General features: G+C 38.6%; 1 protein-coding gene and 1 pseudogene across 1 annotated transcript in view; one reads left to right on the top strand and one right to left on the bottom strand.

Annotated features, from left to right (window-relative positions):
• Positions 1 to 20114, top strand: part of CATSPERB (catsper channel auxiliary subunit beta) — a 138548-nt gene that overhangs the window by 27712 nt on the left and 90722 nt on the right. Inside the window, exons 6-7 of the mRNA XM_089908126.1 lie at positions 5965 to 6060; positions 19292 to 19441. Of these exons, the coding sequence (XP_089764252.1) occupies positions 5965 to 6060; positions 19292 to 19441 (246 nt within the window). The remainder of the gene's footprint in view (positions 1 to 5964; positions 6061 to 19291; positions 19442 to 20114) is intronic.
• Positions 2523 to 4862, bottom strand: LOC149750350 (pyruvate dehydrogenase (acetyl-transferring) kinase isozyme 3, mitochondrial pseudogene; annotated as a pseudogene).

The following is a 20114-nucleotide window of genomic DNA, read 5'->3' as shown; positions in this document are numbered from 1 at the left end:
AATATGATTCATTTTATTTATTTATATATGTATTTACTTACGTACTTACTTGTTTATCTTTGCCTTATTGTGCTGGTGGGATCTCCAGTACAATGTTGAATAGGAATGGTGAGAGAGGACATCTCTGCCTTGTTTCCAACTTTAGGGAGAGAATATTCAGCCTTTCCTCATTAAGTATGATGTTATCTGTAAGTATTTTGCAGATGCCTCTTATCAGGTTAAGGAAGTTCCCTTCTATTCCTAGTTTGCTGAGTTCAAGAATTGGTGTTGAATTCTGTTAAATGCTCTTTCTGCATCTATTGAGATGATTATGAGGATTTTCTTCTTTCATCCCATGATATGAAGAATTCCATTGATTCGTTTTTGAATTCTCAACCAGCCTTGCAATCCTAGGATAAACAGCTCTTAGTTACGATGCATTATCCTTTTTGTGTATTGCTGGACTCATTTGGCTAGTGGGTTCTTGGGGTTATCAGTCTGGAGTTTTATTTTCTTGTAATACCTTTATCTCGTTTCGGCATCAGGTAATGCTGTCTTTATCAAATGAGTTGCTTAGCTGCTGCTGCTGATGAACGCTGGGGGCGGTGCTCAGCTTTAAGCTGAAAACCAAGGGCACACAGGGCTTTGGGGAGGAGTTGAGGGAGCCCAGCACAGGTGATACCAGACTTGAGTTCATACTGAGCTTAAGAAACTTTAGAATCTTCATTGCCCTGGGGAACCTTCCATGAGTCCCACAGGATCCTGCTGTTGGCTCTTGAGCCCCAGATATGGAACCCGGAAGACACGCGCTTCAGACACCAAGTCTCCATTCCTCTGTTCCCTACGAGTTCAAGAATGTTTTTGACGGGAAAGCCAAGAAAACCCAGGCTCGTGGTAGGTGGGAAAACGTTGATGCACATGGTTTTCCAGCCACATCACTGTTTTCATTTCAAAGGTATTTCCACTTTGATTTCTGAACTGAAATGCTGTCTATAAGGAGTATCAGGAGGGCTCGTGTAAGGGGCTGATAACACTGCATTCTCCATAGACAAAAGGACTTATCTAGATCGTTTTTATCGTATTGGAATCTGTCTTCCAACAAGCTCTTACTAGAAAGTTGTTTCTATTTCTTGATTTTCTTTTAAATAATCATCTTTTGGTCTGAATTACACAGATTTTTAAAAATCATTTTTATCCAGGAATCTGAGCAGAAAATTTAGTTTCTGAGTTTCATGGTAGCCTCTTTATTGGACAGTGTTTATGAGTAAGGAACAAGTTCATTGTTTCTGGGTCTGACAGCAGTGCTGGGACCAGCAAGGATCCCTTTGTCTACATTCCTTCCTGGTGGGATCTGGCTCTGCTTGCCAGGTGGGGTCATCTCCAGGACTTTAAGAGTGAAGTATTGCTGAGTCCCACGGAAAACAGTTGGCAGATGCAGACAGGGGTGTTTTGAGAAAGTTTGCCTTGCCTTGAAGCCCTCTGTTAAATAAAGGCAATTTGGGGGCTATTAGCTATACAATTGCTAGAATGAAAGTGACTTATGTGGTGATATTGGGACTGAGTTCTAAAAGCTTGGGTTTCTGGACCTGCTTTTTAAGTGGGTGAATTCAAGGTGGGAAAACAATGAGCCTCATTCTAGGAAATACGGCGTTTTGCACAGAAGCTTCTTTCAAAGGGAGTCCTGGTTTAATTGCCAAAATGAAACGAAGGTGGGCGCTGTCCATAATCTCACAGGTGTTTGATTTGCTTGTGGTTTTTGAAATCCTGACTGGTAGGTAAACCTGGTCAGAGGACAAAGTAAGTATGTAGGCTTTTAGATCTAAATTGCACTGAAATAAAGCTCATTTCTAAAAAGGGAAATACATAAATAAATATGAGTTGAGAAGAGTTCCCTCCTATATTATGGAAGAATTTTTGCAGAATTGGTATTTTTTTCACTAAATGTTTGGTGGTATTCACCAGTGGAATTTTCTGGGCATGGAGTTTTCTCTGTGAGAAGGATTTTAACTACAAATTCAATTTCCTTAATAGATATGGGAACATTCAAGCTTTCTGTTTTTTCTGAAGTGACTTTTGGCAGTTTGTATCTTTCAAGGAACTTGTCCATTTCATCTAAATTGTTGAATTTGTAACTTAGGTGTTTTTGTGATATTCTTTTATTAACCTTAAAGGGTCTATAGTGATGTGCCCTATTTCATCTTATTGACATTTGCATCTTTATTTCCTTCTTGACTCGTCTGGCCTGGTGGAAGCTCATCAACATTATTGACCCTTTCAAAGAAGCATCTTTAGATTTCATTGATTGTGATTATTGTTTTTCTGGTCTTCATTTCGTTGATTTCACTGTTTCATCCTTCTACTTCCTTTGGGATTCATTTGCTCCTTTTTTTCTAGTTTCTTAAGTTGGGGACCTTTAGATCAGCAGGTGGCAAACTACAGTTTGCAGATCAAATTTGGTCTGCTGCCTGTTTTTGTAAATAAGTTTTTTTTTTTTTTTTTTGTAAATAAGTTTTATTGGAACACAGCTGTGCTCATATATTTATGTTTTCTATAGCTGCTTGTTGGCTACCATGGCAGAGTTGAAGTGTTGAGACAGAGACCATATGGCCCACAAAACCCCAAATATTTACTATTTGACACTTTATAAGGCCAGTACTATCTTTTAATCCCTGTTTCAGATAATTGATTTGAGATCTTTCTTTTTTAATATATTTTACTACTATATATTTCTCTTTAGCACTGCTTTATCTGCATCTCATAAATTTTTATGTGTTTTCATTTTCTTTCAAAATATTTTCTAATTCCCCATGCCACTTTCTCTTTGACCTGTGGTTATTCAGAAATGTGTTGTAAAATGTCCATATATCTGGGGATTTTCCAGATATCTTTCTGTTACTGATTTTTCTAGATTAATTCTATTATGTTCTGAGAACATATTTTGTATGATCATTTGTTAAGATGGTTTTTATGGCCTATTTGGTGAATCTTCCCTGTGCACTTGAAAAAAATACTTACTTTGTTGTTTGTCACTGGAGTGCTCTATAAGTGTTTATTGGGTCAGTTGGTTGATAATGTTATTCAGCTTTTCTATATCCTCACTCATTACTCAGTTACTTAGAGAGGAGTGTTGAAATATCCAACTATAACTGTTGATTTGTTTATTTCTCCTTTTAGTCTTATTAGGTTTTTGTTTGTTTGTTTGTTTGTTTTGGCCATGCTGCACGGCTTGTGGGATCTCATTTCCCCGACCAGGTATCGAACCTGGGCCACTGCAGTGAAAGCCTGGAATCCTAACCACTAGACTGCCAGGGAAATCCCCAGTTTTATCAGCTTTTGATTCATGTATTTGGAAGCTCTGTTAGGCATGTGCACATTTAGGGCTGTCATACCTTTTCAGTGAATTGATCCCTTTATCATATGTATTTTTCCTCTTTATTCTTGATATTACCTTGATCTGAAGTCTCCTTTGTCAGATACTGATATAGCCATTACACCTTTCTTTTGATTAGTATTTGCATAAGATATATTTTTCATTCTTTTACATTTTTTCCCCAAGACAACTTTTAGAACACATTAAGCAACAGAATAGAAGTACACAAGTGAATTTTAAAGTAAAATCAGTGCATCAATGAGTGTGATCTAACACAAAAGTACAGATGCCTCACAGTGGTGGAGGAAGGCATAAATCTAAACCAGAGATTGGAGGAGAGATGCATATAAGGGAGGAAGGACCTTGGCATACTGACTTATCAAGGTAGATTCAACTGATGTCTTTAACTTCCAAATACCTTGGTCCCTAATTGGTAGTCTGAGATAAGCATGATACTTGGTCACAAAGAGCAACAGTAGGTATCTGCTGGGTCTGGAAAGGGGAAGAAGTTCAGAATCCTGAAGAGACTGTGGACACTCAACTCTATAATAATGAGGTGGAGGGTATGAGGCTACAAGAACCATAGGGAGACTACGCTCTTCTATGTCAGGCACTAACCACACTGCAGCAAGGTACAATGAAAAATTACTCAAGTTACTAGTTTACTGGAAGAACAGGAGTAGGTGTAGGAAGGACTCCATGGAAAACGTCCAGCTGATATAGAGAAAATAAACATTCGATCAGTGGAATAACTATGGTGCTATTTTTCAGAATAGGTACCATCACCGTAGTCACTGATCTAATGGATGTGTCTTCTTAACCCAAAGTAACAAAGGTTTTAACAGCCAGATAGCCCTCTTTTCTGTAATTCTTGGTGCAGTTCTATTGTTGTTCTCACTGAGTTGTTAAATAGCATATGAAACAGATATGAGGTCACATAAACTACCTGAATAGGTTTGCCTAGAGCTTTGGCATTGACCTCTTCAACTTCCAGCTCTGGGTCTACCAGCTGACACTGTTCACACAGTCTCTTGGCTGCTTCATATACATCTTTCACTGTATGAGCCACATTACAGGTGGGATTAATATTTCCTGTGTGTTTAGGATGAGCAGGGTTAGTATCACCACCAAACAGAAGTGTGTGCCAGTTAATATGCATGTGGAAAGAGATACAGTTGGTATAAAACCAATCCAGAAAATATTGGCTCTTACTGCTGTTGAAACCCATACTTTCCCTTACATTCGATCACTCCATGTACCATTATAGGAACCACATTGTTGTTTCTATTTGTGATTTTTATCAAGACTTGTATAAAGTTATACAAGACCTGTGGATTCTCAGTGCTCTTATTTTCATATTTCAGAAGTTCAAGAAAGCTATGCCTATACCAACTTGGAACCAGGCACACTGAAGTCCAGTTGTTACCCATCAGAAGATTGACTTCTCTCATTGTGTTGGCCAGTTGTGCAGGAAGCTCCTTTTGTAGAAACATATAGGATATTTTCTCACACCATTATCTTTCCCCCAATCCAGGAATTGCTTGATAAAGAGCAGTGACAGCAAGAAGCATAAATAGCACTTGATCTACTTATTTAGCTGTTTAAGCAGCCACTAGAAGAGCCATATCCTCGCCAGGGTGGTGCACAGATCCACCTAGAGGCCTGGATGGACATGAGGGCTTGTGTAGCTGAGCTGTTCGGGTCAGGCATGTTCTTCGTGAGCATGCCCTGGTTTCAGCCTCGACTTATGGGTACAACTGCTGCAGCACCCAGGCTGAGTTCATCACCTTGGCTTCCCCAGGCCCACCCATTCTTTAACTTTTAACTCAGTTATGCTTTTGTATTTAAAGTGGGTTTCTTAGAGTTAGCATATCTTTCAGTCTTGATTTTCACATCTAATCTGGAAATCTGTCTTTTAATTAGTATTTTTAGGCCATTTACATTTAATGCAATTTTTAGTATGGTTGTACTGAAATCTACCATTAGGGTTTTTTCTATTCTATCTCTTCTGTTTTACTTTTCTTTTTCTTTCTTCATCCATATTAATTATTTTTTATGATTCTGTTTTGTCTCAGCTATTGGTTTATTATTCTTTAAAGAAATTTTTTGGTGTTTGCCCTAGGGTTTATACTATTTATTTTATTTTATTTATTTATTTTTGGCCATGCCACACAGTTTGTGGGATCTTAGTTCCCTGACCAGGGATTGAACCTGTGCCCTGGGCAGTGAAAGCGCAGATTCCTAACCACTGGACCACCAGGGAATTCCTGATATACTAAATATTTTAATTAATCATGGTCTACTTTCAAAAAATATTATACCACTTCACCTGAAGTGTCACAATTTGCTTCTTACCAAGCTACAAGAGCTCTCAGAGAAAAATTATAATCTAAAATATTATTGTCTGGGTTCATTGCTGTATTGGTAAGATCACTTCATAATTCTTTTTTCCTTATTTTATCATCAAAATGTTTGCTGGGAAAACATATATAAATGCAATCAAAATGATTGGGAAATAAAAGGTAATTGTGGTCGGTAATGTTCATATAGTCTTAAATTTCACCAACGTGACATACAAAAAAATAGCTGATTGTTTGCCTTTTGTTTTCAAACAGATATTGCAGCTGTAGAAGAATGGTTAGTAAGGATCACTTTGCAACATGGATTAAATATTTATACTACTGAAGGAACACTATTGGATAGTGTTCGAGGTAAATGTCAGTAGATAAAAGTGAAGTGAAAATTTGTAATATTCTTTCAACAAACCTTGTAAGCTATGACACGCCAGACTCTGTGCTAAGTGCTAGAGATAGATAAATAAGAGATGATCATGACTCTTGAAGGGCTTACAATCTGATGAGGCAAAGAATTAAATACACATGGGTAATTGTTAATAGAGCTCAGTAAAGAGTGCTATAGAGGGCTTCCCTGGTGGCGCAGTGGTTGAGAGTCTGCCTGCCAATGCAGGGGACGCGGGTTCGTGCCCTGGTCTGGAAGGATCCGCGGAGCGGCTAGGCCCATGAGCCATGGCCGCTGAGCCTGCGCGTCCGGAGCCTGTGCTCCGCAACGGGAGAGGCCACAACAGTGAGAGGCCCGCATACCGCAAAAAAAAAAAAAAAAGTGTTATAGAAATGTGGAAATATATGTTTTCTATAGCCATATTGGGGGGTCATCATAAACAATTGGCTTTATAGAGTTAGTTTTTGCATCTTCTATAAAGATGTTATAGAAGATATTGTTTATTGCATCACAGTCTACTTTATGAGGACCATCAAGCAAAAAGTTTTGCTCAGTCTTAGTAAGAACATTTGTATTTCTTCATAAAAAAATTGGTTGTTTTAAGGTTATGAGCACTGAGGCATATAACTGACTAGGCTTTTCTTTTTCAATTGTCTGATCTATAGCCCAATTTTTGGGTCAGCCATAGTATATAGAAAAAAACCTCCATCCTGGAGTTTGTATTTATTCTCATTTTCCTCACCTTCCCTTTTTACTTTTATTCTTTTGCACCCGCTTTGATATGGTGCTATGTAGAAGCCAGAGTAAAAATAAATATTTCATCTTATGGAAAGAAACACCTGGGTAGCTTTAAGAAAATAATGATGATTCAGGGCCAAAATGGTGAAGTAGGAAGACCCTGAACTCACCTCCTTCCATAGGCACACCAAAATTACAACTATTTACAGAGCAACTATCTATGAGAATGACAAGAAGACTAGCAAAAAAGATTTCCCACAGCTAAGCAAATAAAGAAGGAACCAAAATATAATGAGTGGGAGGGGTAGAGACACTGTATAGTCAAGACCAACATCCCCAGGTAGGCAACCCATAAATGAGAGGATAATCACACTTTCAGAGGTCCTCCCTAAGGAGCAAGGGGTCCAAACCTCACATTAGGCTCCCTAGACCAGGGGTCCTGCACTGGGAAGACAAGCCCCCAGAACATCTGGCTTTGATAGCTAGTGGGACTTGTGTGTGGGAGAGCCAGAGAGCTGTGAGAAACAGAGACTCTGCTCTGAAAGGGCACACACGAAATCTAACATGCTCTGAGTCTCAGTGCAGAGGCAGTAATTTGAAAAGAGTCTGGGTCAGACCCACTTAAGAGATCATCAACTTAAAATAATCATGTATATTATCATGTAAATAATAATGTACATAGGCTGTTATATATGAACCTCATGGTACCCACAAACCAAAAACTTATGATGGATAAACAAAAAAGAGAAATGAATCCAAACATAATACTAAAGATAGTCATCAGGCACAAAGGAAGAGAGCAAAAGAAGAAGAGAGGAACAGAAAAGAGAAAAAAACCCACAAAACCAGAAAACAATGAACAAAATGGTAATAAGTATATACGTTTCAATAATTTTGCTTTAAATGCAAATGGACTAAATGCTCCAATAAAAACATAGTGGCTGAATGGATTAAAAAACAAAAACACAAGAATTCACATTGTTAAAATGACCATACTGCCCAAAGCAATCTACAGATTCAATGCAATCACTGTCAAAATACTAATGGTGTAGGGGAACTTCAAGACAGAGGAGGAGTAAGATATGGAGATCACCTTCCTCCCCACAAATACATCAAAAATACATCTACATGTGGAACAACTCCTACAGAACACCTACTGAACAATGGCAGAAGACCTCAGACTTCCCGAAAGGCAATAAACTCCCCACGTACCTGAGTAGGGCAGAAGAAAAATGGAAAAACAGAGACAAAAGAGTAAGAATGAGACTTGTACCTCTGGGAGGGAGCTGTGAAGGAGGAAAATTTTCCACACACTAGGAAGCCCCTTCACTGGTGGAGATGGGGGATGGGCGGTGGGGAAGCTTCGGAGCCACGGAGGAGAGCACAGCAACAGGGGTGCAGAGGGCAAAGCAGAGAGATTCCCACACAGAGGATCAGTACCGACCAGCACTCACCAGCCCGAGAGGCTTGTCTGCTCACCTGCTGGGGCAGGTGGGGGCTGAGAGCTGAGGCTCGGGATTCGGAGGTCAGATCCCAGGGATAGGACTGGGGTTGGCTGAGTGAACACAGCCTGAAGGGGGCTAGTGTGACACAGCTAGCCGGGAGGGAGTCTGGGAAAAACTCTGGACCTGCCCAAGAGGCGAGAGACCATTGTTTCAGGGTGCATGAGGAGAGGGGATTCAGAACACCACCTAAACGAGCTCCAGAGACGGCACGAGCTGTGGCTATCAGTGCAGACAACAGAGATGGGCATGAGACGCTAAGGCTGCTGCTGCAGCCACCAAGAAGCCTGTGTACAAGCACAGGTCACTCTCCACACCTCCCCTCCCGGGAGGCTGTGCAGCCCGCCACTGCCAGGGTCCCATGATCCAGGGACAACTTCCCTGGGAGAACGCACGGCACGCCTCAGGTTGTTACAATGTCATGCCAGCCTCTCCCGCCACAGGCTCGCCCCACATTCCATACCTCTCCCTCCCCCCAAGCCTGAGTGAGCCGAGCCCCCTAATCAGCTGCTATTTTAACCTTGTCCCGTCTGGGTGGGAACAGATGCCCTCAGACGACCTACACGCAGAGGCGGGGCCAAATCCAAAGCTGAACCCCGGGAGCTGTGCGAACAAAGAAGACAAAGGGAAATTACTCCCAGCAGCCACAGGAGCAGCAGATTAAATCTCCACAACTTCATATACCCTGCATCTGTGGAATACCTGAATAGACAACGAATCATCCCAAAATTGAGGCAGTGGACTTTAGCAGAAACTGTAGACTTGGGGTTTGCTTTCTTCATCTAATTTGTTTCTGGCTTTATGTTTATCTTAGTTTAGTATTTAGAGCTTATTATCATTGGTAGATTTGTGCATTTATTTGGTTGCTCACTTCCTTTTATATATATATATTTTTTCCTTTTTCTCTTTTCCTGAGTGTGTATGTTTCTTTGTGTGGCTTTTGTCTGTATAGCTTTGCTTTTACCATTTGTACGAGGGTTCGCTCTGTTTTTTTTTTTGTTGTTGTTTGTTTTTGTATAGTTTTTAGCACTTGTTATCTGGTGGATTAGTTTTTTGGTTTGGTTGCTCTCTCTTTTTGTTTTATTACTTTTTAATTTTTTTATTTTTAACAATATTTTTTATCTTAATAACTTCATTTTATTTTTCTTTCTTTCTGTCTCTTTTTTTTTCTCCCTTTTCTTCTGAGCCATGTGTCTGACAGGGTCTTGGTCCTCCAGCTGGGTGTCAGGCCTGAGCCTCTGAGGTGGGAGAGCCGAGTTCAGGACATTGGTCCACCAGAGACCTCACAGCCCCACGTAATATCAAACAGCGAAAGCTCTCCCAGAGATTTCCATCTCAACACTAAGACCCAGCTCTATTCAATAACCATCCAGCTACAGTGCTGGACACCCTATGCCAAACAACTAGCAACACAGGAACACAACCTCACCCATTAGCATAGAGGCTGCCTAAAATCATAATAAGTTCACAGGCACCCCAAAACACATCACTGGACTTGGTCCTGGCCAACAGAAAGAAAAGATCCAACCTCATCCACCAGAACACAGGCACCAGTACCCTCCACAAGAAAACCTACACAACCCACTGAACCAACCTTACCCACTGGGGGCAGACACCAAACACAACAGGAACTACAAACCTGCAGCCTGCGAAAAGGAGACCCCAAACACAGTAAGTTAAGCAAAATGAGAAGACAGAGAAAGACACAGCAGATGAAGGAGCAAGGTAAAAACCCACCAGACCAAACAAATGAAGAGGAGATAGGCAGTCTACCTGAAAAAGAATTCAGAGTAATGATAGTAAAGATGATCCAAAATGCTAGAAATAGAATGGAGAAAATACAGGAAATGTTTAACAAGGACCTAGAAGAACTAAAGAGCAAACAAACAATGATGAACAACAGAATAAATGAAATTAAAAATTCTCTAGAAGGAATCAATAGCAGAATAACTGAGAAAGAAGAGTGGATAAGTGACCTGGAAGAGAAAATAGTGGAAATAGCTACCACAGAACAGTATAAAGAAAAAAGAATGAAACGAATTGAGGACAGTCTCAGAGACCTCTGGGACAACATTAAACGCACCAACATTTGAATTATAAGGGTCCCAGAAGAAGAGGAAAAAAAAAGGGACTGATAAAATATTTGAAGAGATTATAGTTGAAAACTTCCCTAATATGGGAAAGGAAATACTGAATCAAGTCCAGGAAGCACAGAGAGTCCCATACAGGATAAATCGAAGGAGAAACACTCCAAGACACATATTAATAAAACTACCGAAAATTAAATACAAAGAAAAAATATTAAAAGCAGCAAGAGACAACCAACAAATAATATACAAGGGAATCCCCATAATGTTAACAGCTGATCTTTCAGCAGAAATGCTGCAAGCCAAAAGGGAGTGACAGGGCATATTTAAAGTGATGAAAGGGAAAAACCTACAACCAAGATTACCCAGCATGGTACTCATTCAGATTAGACTGAGAAATTAAAACCTTTACAGACAAGCAAAAGCTAAGAATTCAGCATCACCAAACCAGCTTTACAACACATGCTAAAGGAACTTCTCTAGGCAGGAAACACAACAGAAGGAAAAGACCTACAATAACAAACCCAAAACAATTAAGAAAATGGTAATAAGAACATACATATTGATAACTACCTTAAATGTAAATGGATTAAATGCTCCAACCAAAAGGTATAGACTGGCTGAATGCATACAAAAACAAGACCCATATATATGCTGTCTACAAGAGACCCACTTCAGACCTAGGGACACATACAGACTGAAAGTGAGGGGATGGAAAAAGATATTCCATGCAAATGGAAATCAAAAGAAAACTGGAGTAGCAATTCTCATATCAGACAAAATAGACTTTAAAATAAAGACTATTACAAGAGACAAAGAAGGACACTACATAATGATCAAGAGATCAATCCATGAAGAAGATATAACAATTGTAAATATTTATGCACCTGACATAGGAGCACCTCAATAAATAAGGCAAATGCTAACAGCCATAAAAGGGAAAATTGACAGGAACACAATCATAGTAGGGGACTTTTAACATCCCACTTTCACCAATGGACAGATCATCCAAAATGAAAATAAATAAGGAAACACAAGATTTAAATGATACATTAAACAAGGTGGACTTAACTGATATTTGTAGGACATTCTATCCAAAAACAATAGAATTCACTTTCTTCTCAAGTACTCATGGAACATTCTCCAGGATAGATCATATCTTGGGTCAAAAATCAAGCCTTGGTAAATTTAAGAAAATTGAAATCATATCAAGTATCTTTTCTGACCACAACACTATGAGAATAGATATCAATTACAGGAAAAAAGTCTGTAAAAGATACAAACACGTGTAGGCTAAACAGTACACTACTAAATAACCATGAGATCGCTGAAGAAATCAAAGAGGAAATAAAAAAATACATAGAAACAAATGACAATGAAAACATGCCAACCAAAAACCTATGGGAGGCAGCAAAAGCAGTTCTAAGAGGGAAGTTTATAGCAATACAATTCTACCTCAAGAAACAGGGAAAATCTTAAATAAGCAACCTAACCTTACATATAAAGCAATTAGAGAGAGAATAATAATAAAAAAAAAAGCACGAGGAAAGAAATCATAAAGATCAGATCAGAAATAAATGAAAAAGAAATGAAGGAAATGATAGCAAAGATCAATAAAACTGAAATCAGGTTCTTTGAGAAGTTAAACAAAATTTGTAAACCATTAGCCAGACTCATCAAGAAAAAATGGAAGACTGAAATCAACAGAATTGGAAATGAAAAAGGAAAAGTAACAACTGACACTGCAGAAATACAAAGGATCATGAGAGATTACTACAAGCAACTATTTGCTAATAAAATGGACAACCTGGAAGAAATGGACAAATTCTCAGAAAAGCACAACCTTCCGAGACTGAACCAGGAAGAAATAGAAAATATGAACAGACCAGTCACAAGCACTGAAATTGAAACTGTGATTAAAAATCTTCCAACAAACAAAAACCCAGGACCAGATGGATTCACAGGTGAATTCTATCAAACATTTACAGAAGAGTTAACACCTATCCTTCTCAAACTCTTCAAAAATATAGCAGAGGAAGGAACACTCCCAAACTCATTCTACGAGGCCACCGTCACCCTGATACCAAAACCAGACAAAGATATCACAAAAAAGGAAAACTACAGGGCTTCCCTGGTGGTGCAGTGGTTGAGAGTCCGCCTGCCAAAGCAGGGGACACGGGTTCGTGCCCCAGTCTGGGAAGATCCCACATGCCGCGGAGCAGCTGGGCCTGTGAGCCATGGCCGCTGAGCCTGTGCGTCCACAGCCTGTGCTCTGCAACGGGAGAGGCCATAACAGTGAGAGGCCCGCGTACTGCAAAAAAAAAAAAAACTACAGGCCAATATCACTGATGAACATAAATGCAAAAATCCTCAACAAAATGCTAGCAAACAGAATCCAACAACACAGTAAAAGGATCATACACCATGATCAAGTGGGGTTTATCCCAGGAATGCAAGGATTCTTCAATATATGGAAATGAATCAATGTGATAAACCTTATTAACAAATTGAAGGATAAAAACCATATGACCATCTCAATAGGTGCAGAAAAAGCTTTTGACAAAATTCAACACCCATTTATGATAAAAGCCCTCCAGAAAGTAAGCATAGAACGAACTTATCTCAACATAATAAAGGCCATATATGACAAACCCACAGCCAACATTGTTCTCAATGGTGAACAACTGAAACCATTTCCACTAAGATAAGGAACAAGACAAGGTTGCCTACTCTCACCACTATTATTCAACATAGCTTTGGAAGTTTTAGCCACAGCAATCAGAGAAGAAAAAGAAATAAAAGGCATCCGGATCGGAAAAGAAGAAGGAAAACGTCACTGTTTGCAGGTGACATGATACTATACATAGAGAATCCTAAAGATGCTACCAGAAAACTACTAGAGCTAATCAGTGATTTTCATAGAGTTGCAGGATACAAAATTAAGCACAGAAATCTCCTGCATTCCTATACACTAATGATGAAAAATCTGTAAGAGAAATTAAGGAAACACTTGCATTTACCACTGCAACAAAAAGAATAAAAATATCTAGGAATAAACCTACCTAAGGAGACAAAAGACCTGTATGCAGAAAACTATAAGACACTGACGAAAGAAATTAAAGATGATACAAACAGATGGAGAGATATACCATTTTCTTGGATTGGAAGAATCAACATTGTGACATTGTGAAAATGACTATACCCAAAGTAATCTACAGATTCAATGCAATCCCTATCAAACTACCAATGGCATTTTTCACAGAACTAGAACAAAAAATTGCACAATTTGTATGGAAACACGGAAGACCCTGAATAGCCAAAGCAATTGAGAAAGAAAGACGGAGCTGGAGGATTGTGGCTCCCTGACTTCAGACTATACTACAAAGCTACAGTAATCAAGACAGTATGGTACTGGCACGAAACAGAAATATAGATCAATGGAACAGGATAGAAAGCCCAGAGATAAACCCACGCACCTAAAGTCACCTTATTTTTGATAAAGGAGGCAAGAATATACAATGGAGAAAAGACAGTCTCTTCAATAAGTGGTGCTGGGAAAATTGTACAGCTACATGTAAAAGAATGAAATTAGAACACTCCCTAACACCATGCACAAAAAATAAAATGGATTAAAGACCTAAAGGTAAGGCCAGACAGTATAAAACCCTTCAAGGAAAACATAGGCAAAACACTCTATGACATAAATCACAGCAAGATCCTTTTTGACCCACCTCCTAGAGAAATGGAAATAAAAACAAAAATAAACAAATGGGACCTAATGAAACTTAAAATCTTTTGCACAGCAAAGGAAACCATAAACAAGATGAAAAGACAACCCTCAGAATGGGGGGAAATATTTGCAAACGAAGCAACGACCAAAGGATTAAACTCCAAAATATACAAGCAGCTCATACAGCTCAATATCAAAAAAAGAAAAAAAAAAACCACAACCCAATCCAAAAATGGGCAGAAGACCTAAATCGACATTTCTCCAACGAAGATATACAGATTGCCAACAAACACATGAAAGCATGCTCAATATCACTAATCATTAGAGAAATGCAAATGAAAACTACAGTAAGGTATCACCTCAGACTGGTCAGAATGGCCATCATCAAAAACTCTACAAACAATAAATGCTGGAGAGGGTGTGGAGAAAAGGGGACCCTCTTGCACTGTTGGTAGGAATGTAAATTGATACAGCCACTATGGAGAAAAGTATGGAGGTTCCTTAAAAAACTAAAAATAGAACTACCATATGACCCAGCAATCCCACTACTGGGTATATACCCTGAGAAAACCATAATTCAAAAAGAGTCATGTCCCACAGTGTTCATTGCAGCTCTATTTACAATAGCCAGGACATGGAAGCAACCTAAGTGTCCATCAACAGCTGAATGGATAAAGAAGATGTGGCACATATATACAATGGAATATTACTCAGCCATAAAAATAAATGAAATTGAGTTATTTATAGTTAGGTGGTGGACCTAGAGTCTGTCATACAGAGTTAAGTAAGTCAGAAAGAGAAAATCAAATACCGTATGCTGACACATATATATGGAATCTAAAAAAAAAAAAAAAAATGTTTCTGAAGAACCTAGGGGCAGGACAAGATAAAGACACCAATGTAGAGAATGGACTTGAGGACACGGGGAGGGGGAAGGGTAACCTGGGATAAAGTGAGAAGAGTGGCATGGACATATATACACTACCAAATGTAAAATAGATAGCTAGTGGGAAGCAGCTGCATTCACAGGGAGAACAGCTTGGTGTTTTGTGACCACATAGAGGGGTGGGATAGGGAGTGTGGGAGGGAGAGGCAAGAGGGAGGAGATATGGGGATATATGTATATGTATAGCTGATTCACTTTGTTATACAGCAGAAACTAACACACCATTGTAAAGCAATTAGACTCCAATAAAGATGTTTTAAAAAAAATACTAATGGCATTTTTCACAGAAGTAGAACAAGTAATTTTAAAATATATATGGAAACACAAAAGACCCTGGATGGCCCAAACAATCTTTTTTTTTAACATCTTTATTGGAGTATAATTGCTTTACAATGTTGTGTTAGTTTCTGCTTTATCACAAAGTGAATCAGCTATATGTATACATATTTTCCCATTAAAACAATCTTGAGAAGAACAATGCTAGAGGTATCATGCTCCTTGATTTTAAATTGTTGTACTGTAAAGTTATAGTAACTAAAACTGTGGTACTGGCTCAAAAATCAGACACATAGATCAATGGAACAGAATCAAGAGTCCAGAAATGAATCTACACTTATGCATTCAATACATCTACCGAACAAAAAAGGAGGCAAGAATGTACAGTGGGAGAGAAGACAGCTTCTTCAATAATTAGTTTTGGGAAAATTGGAAAGCTACAGGCAAAAGAATCAAACTGGGCTAATTTCTCACACCTTATACAAAAATAACTGAAAATGGATTAAAGACTTAAATGTAAGACCTGAAACCATAAAACTCCTAGAGGAAAACGTAGGCAGTACAGACTTTGACATCAGTTGTAGCAGTATTTTTTTGGATCTTTCTCCTCACACAAGGGAAACCGAAGCCAAAAACAAATGGGACCACATCAGCTATTGTAAAAGGCTTTTGCACCGCGAAGGAAATTATCAACAAAACCAAAAGCCTACTGAATGGGAGAAGATATTTGCAAATGATGTATCTGATAAGGTGTTAACATCCAAAATATACAAAGAACTCATACAGCTCAACATAAAAAAAAGTGAAAAACCTGATTTTAAAAATGGGCAGAAGAACTGAACATTTTTCCAAAGAAGACATGCAGATGGCCAACAGGCACATGAAAAGATGCTCAACCTCATTGATCATCAGGGAAGTGCAACTCGGAACTACAGTGAGCTATCACCTCACACCTGTCTGAATGGCTATTATTGTAGAGTCAAGACGTAACAAGTGTTGGCAAGGCTGTGGAAAAAAGGAACCCTTGTGCACTGTTGATGGGAATGTAAATCGGTCCGGCCACCGTGGAGAATGAATAATTCTTAAAGGTTGCAGCTGCAGAGAGGAGGCCAGTGTCGTCGGGGCACAGTAGATGACAGAGTGGTGTGGGATGAGTGTAGAGAGACTGGCAGAGACCACGGTAAAGTGTGGATTTTATTCTAATTATAATGAAAAGCCACTGGAGTATTTTAAGCAAGACAGTGATAAATTCCGACTTCTGCTCTATGAAAAAGATCACTTTGGCTGCTGTGTAGAGAACTGACTGTCAAGGAAGGAAGACAAGAATGGAATAAAGGAAATTGGTTGGCAGCTGTCACCACAGTCCACGCAGGAGATGGTCTGGGGTACTTGGGCTGTGGGACGAGCAGTGGAGATGGTGAGAAGTTAGAGTCTTCAGGATACAGTTTAGAAGTAGAGCTGATATGACCTCTGGGTGGACTGGGGATGAAAGACACAGATATTAAGGATGAATCCTAGATTTCTTACTTGAGCAATGAAGTGGATGGTGGTATCATTTTCTGAGATGCTGAAGACATGAGGAGAAAACATTGGGAAGTGGCAATCAAGCATTAAGGTTAGAGTTACAGTTGGGAACCTTTCTTCATTACCTATCTCAAATGAGATGTTGAAAAATATTGTCCCTACTTCCTCATCTCTGATCCGGAGTCCAGACTACTCCACTAAAATTGCTCTTAATACAATCACCAGTCACTTTCTCATTGGTCACTTTTCCATCTCCTTTGTAGCTTCTCAGCAGTCAAGACTTTTGATCACTCCCTCATTCTTAAAACGTTTAAAATAGACCACATGGGTAAAGAGGCATTTTCGATTCAGTGCAATCATGTCCCAGATACAAGCTCAAATCTCCCTGTCCTTTAAGATCTGGTCATTAATTGTACATGTATGCTATACCCTGGAAAGTCAACTGCCTTACCCCAGATTTCTTTGAATTTCAGAGTGAATTAGTTTGGTTATAAATTGTTTCTCTTCTTCTTCTTGGCTGTCGCTGTGCTACACTATGTCAACCCAGATGGAAACTTAGCTCCTTTTCTTGCTTTGCACAAAGTGAAGCATACAAAGCCTAAAGTCTTTGGCTTTGTAGCAGATTTTATTGAGAGTTTGATGAGGAGATGGAGGAGATTCACGATGCAGAAATGTAAATAGCTACAGAGTGATTGTGTCTCTATTCTTAAAAGTCCTTTGACTATTTTTGAAATTCGGACAACAGTACTCTGTCAAACTGTCCTTGCTTACTTTTTGTATTCTCTTTTCTCATTTTTTCAGAAAAAAAAATCCTCCCATTTCTCATGCTTTAAAATTTGACTTTATCCAGCTCCAACCCTTTGTATATCTAAGAGTAGATTGCTGCATTGAAGGGTTGGAGATGTCCTACCTCTGATTGGTTTTTCCTGTTTGTTCCTCCCTAACTCCCTTGTATCTTCCAGAAATCCTTCTAAGTGTCTTGGCCACTGATGACAACTTTCCCTGTTCCCTATTGCTTTTCTAGATTTATTCTTATATATATATATATATATATATATATATATATATATATATATATATATATATCCTGCTCTCTATGGGATTGGGAAAGTGAACAGAAAGTAAATGTGTGGCCTCTCAAAGCAGAAGTTATTCTCTATGCTATAAATGTGCAAACCCTGTGATCCAGCAACTCCATTTCTAGAGATAGATCCTGTGGCCAATTGTATTCTCCAAAGATGTTCAAAGCAGTATCTCCCACCTCACCTGCTCTTCTGCAGTATGACCTGGCCAGGCCCCCTTCAAGGAAATTAGACTTCATTCCTCCTACTCTGGAAAATAAGAATCAACAACCTATTTTTAACTGATGAAAAGTGAGGTAATACACCCATTTTTTAAAACAATGGAACAGTTCCTTTACATAGTGCCTTTAAAACCCATAAAAGAAAGCAGTTATGAATTATCAGAGAAATGCAAATCAAAACTACAATGAGGTACCACCTCATGTGGGTCAGAATGGCCATCATTAAAAAGTCTATGACTAACAAATGCTGGTGAGGGTGTGGAGAAAAGGGAACCCTCCTACACTGTTGGTGGGAATGTAAGTTGGTGCAGCCACTGTGGAAAACAGTATGGGAGTTCCTCAGAAAACTAAACATAGAACTACCATATGATTCAACAGTCCCACTCCTGGGCATATATCCAGACAAAACCATAATTCAAAAAGGTACATGCACCCCTGTGTTCATAGCAGCACTATTCACAATAGCCAAGACATGGAAACAACCTAAATGTCTGTTGACAGATGTACAGATAAAGAAGATGTGGTACATATATACAATGGAATATCACTCAGCCATAAAAAATAATGAAATAATGCCATTTACAGCAACATGGATGCAGCTAGAGATTATTGTACTAAGTGAAGTAAGTCCAACAGAGAAAGACAAATATCATATGATATCACTTATATGTGGAACCTAAAGTATGACACAAATGAACCTATCTAAGAAACAGATCATGGACATAGAGAATAGACTGCTGGTTGCCAAGGGGGAGGGGGGTGGGAGAGGGACGGCTTGGGAGTTTGGGATTAGCAGATGCAAACTGATGTATCTAGAATGAATAAACAACAAGGTCCTACTGTATAGCACAAAGAACTATATTCAATAGCCTGTGACAAACCATAATGGAAAAGAATATGAAAAAGAATGTATATATATGTATAACTTAGTCACTTTGCTGTACAGCAGTAATTAAGACAGCATTGTAAATCAACTATATTTCAATTTATAAAAATTAAAAAAAAACTTTTTAAAGATAAAAACAAAAAAGAAAACAGTAGTGTTCTATTTTCAAGAGTGCTGCCACAACTTAAACACCAAAACTTGATTTCCGCAGAACCTATTCTTCAGTGGAAACTTGGGACTATAATGACAAAAAACGACATCAGTAAATTATATCCACATGTGGTAGATCTCAAAACGGCAAAGTGCCCATGTGCCAATGATGTAGTGTTACTTGGCTTCATTATGAACACAACACTTGATGGTAAGTTTGCAGCTTTATTCAAATTTGGAGGTGGTGTTTTGTATTTTATTACAGTGACGTTTAACTGGCAGTACAAGTTAAACACATAGGCGTAATGGAGTGAAAATGTCCCCCAAAAACACCTAAGAACTTACTCTTCATCACTTTCCCTTGTCTACTTGCTAGTGTGATAAACTTTTTTCTCTGTGACTTTTGCCATGTTACTAGTGACTTTAGTGTCTCTCCAAATTTCCTTGATACTCTGCCCTCTGTTAATATGTTCCTCCCTCCCAGAGATTATTCATTGCATTTCTAATCCATCTTCTATGCCTGCCATATGTGAATAGGTAAAGTTGTTCTAAGGTATCACATTATTTTATTTGTTACATATGTGTTTTTCAGTTACTGTTGTAATATTTAATAGCATCCTTACACATTTCAATTACTAATCATTTTGTTCTAGTTTGTTTTTCTTAGGTGATTGATGAACTCCTAGTCCCCAAATCTAATAAATATGAGGGAAAAAAAGAATTAAAAGATAAGAAACAAAATTTTATTACTCATAGATTATATGTGTATCTATATAAATATCCAAAAGAATCAACAGACAGACTATCAGAACAAATATGGGAGTGCTATGGAATTGAGGAACATATTAACAATATACAAAAACCACTCCACCAAAGAGTAATTA

Source organism: Delphinapterus leucas, chromosome 2 (assembly GCF_059928025.1).
Source record: "Delphinapterus leucas isolate spDelLeu-1000000601 "Yukka" chromosome 2, BTC_Dleu_Yukka2, whole genome shotgun sequence".
Lineage (NCBI taxonomy): Eukaryota > Metazoa > Chordata > Mammalia > Artiodactyla > Monodontidae > Delphinapterus > Delphinapterus leucas.
The sequence above is the reverse complement of the archived record's forward strand: the minus strand, read 5'-3'. Positions and strand labels throughout refer to the sequence as shown.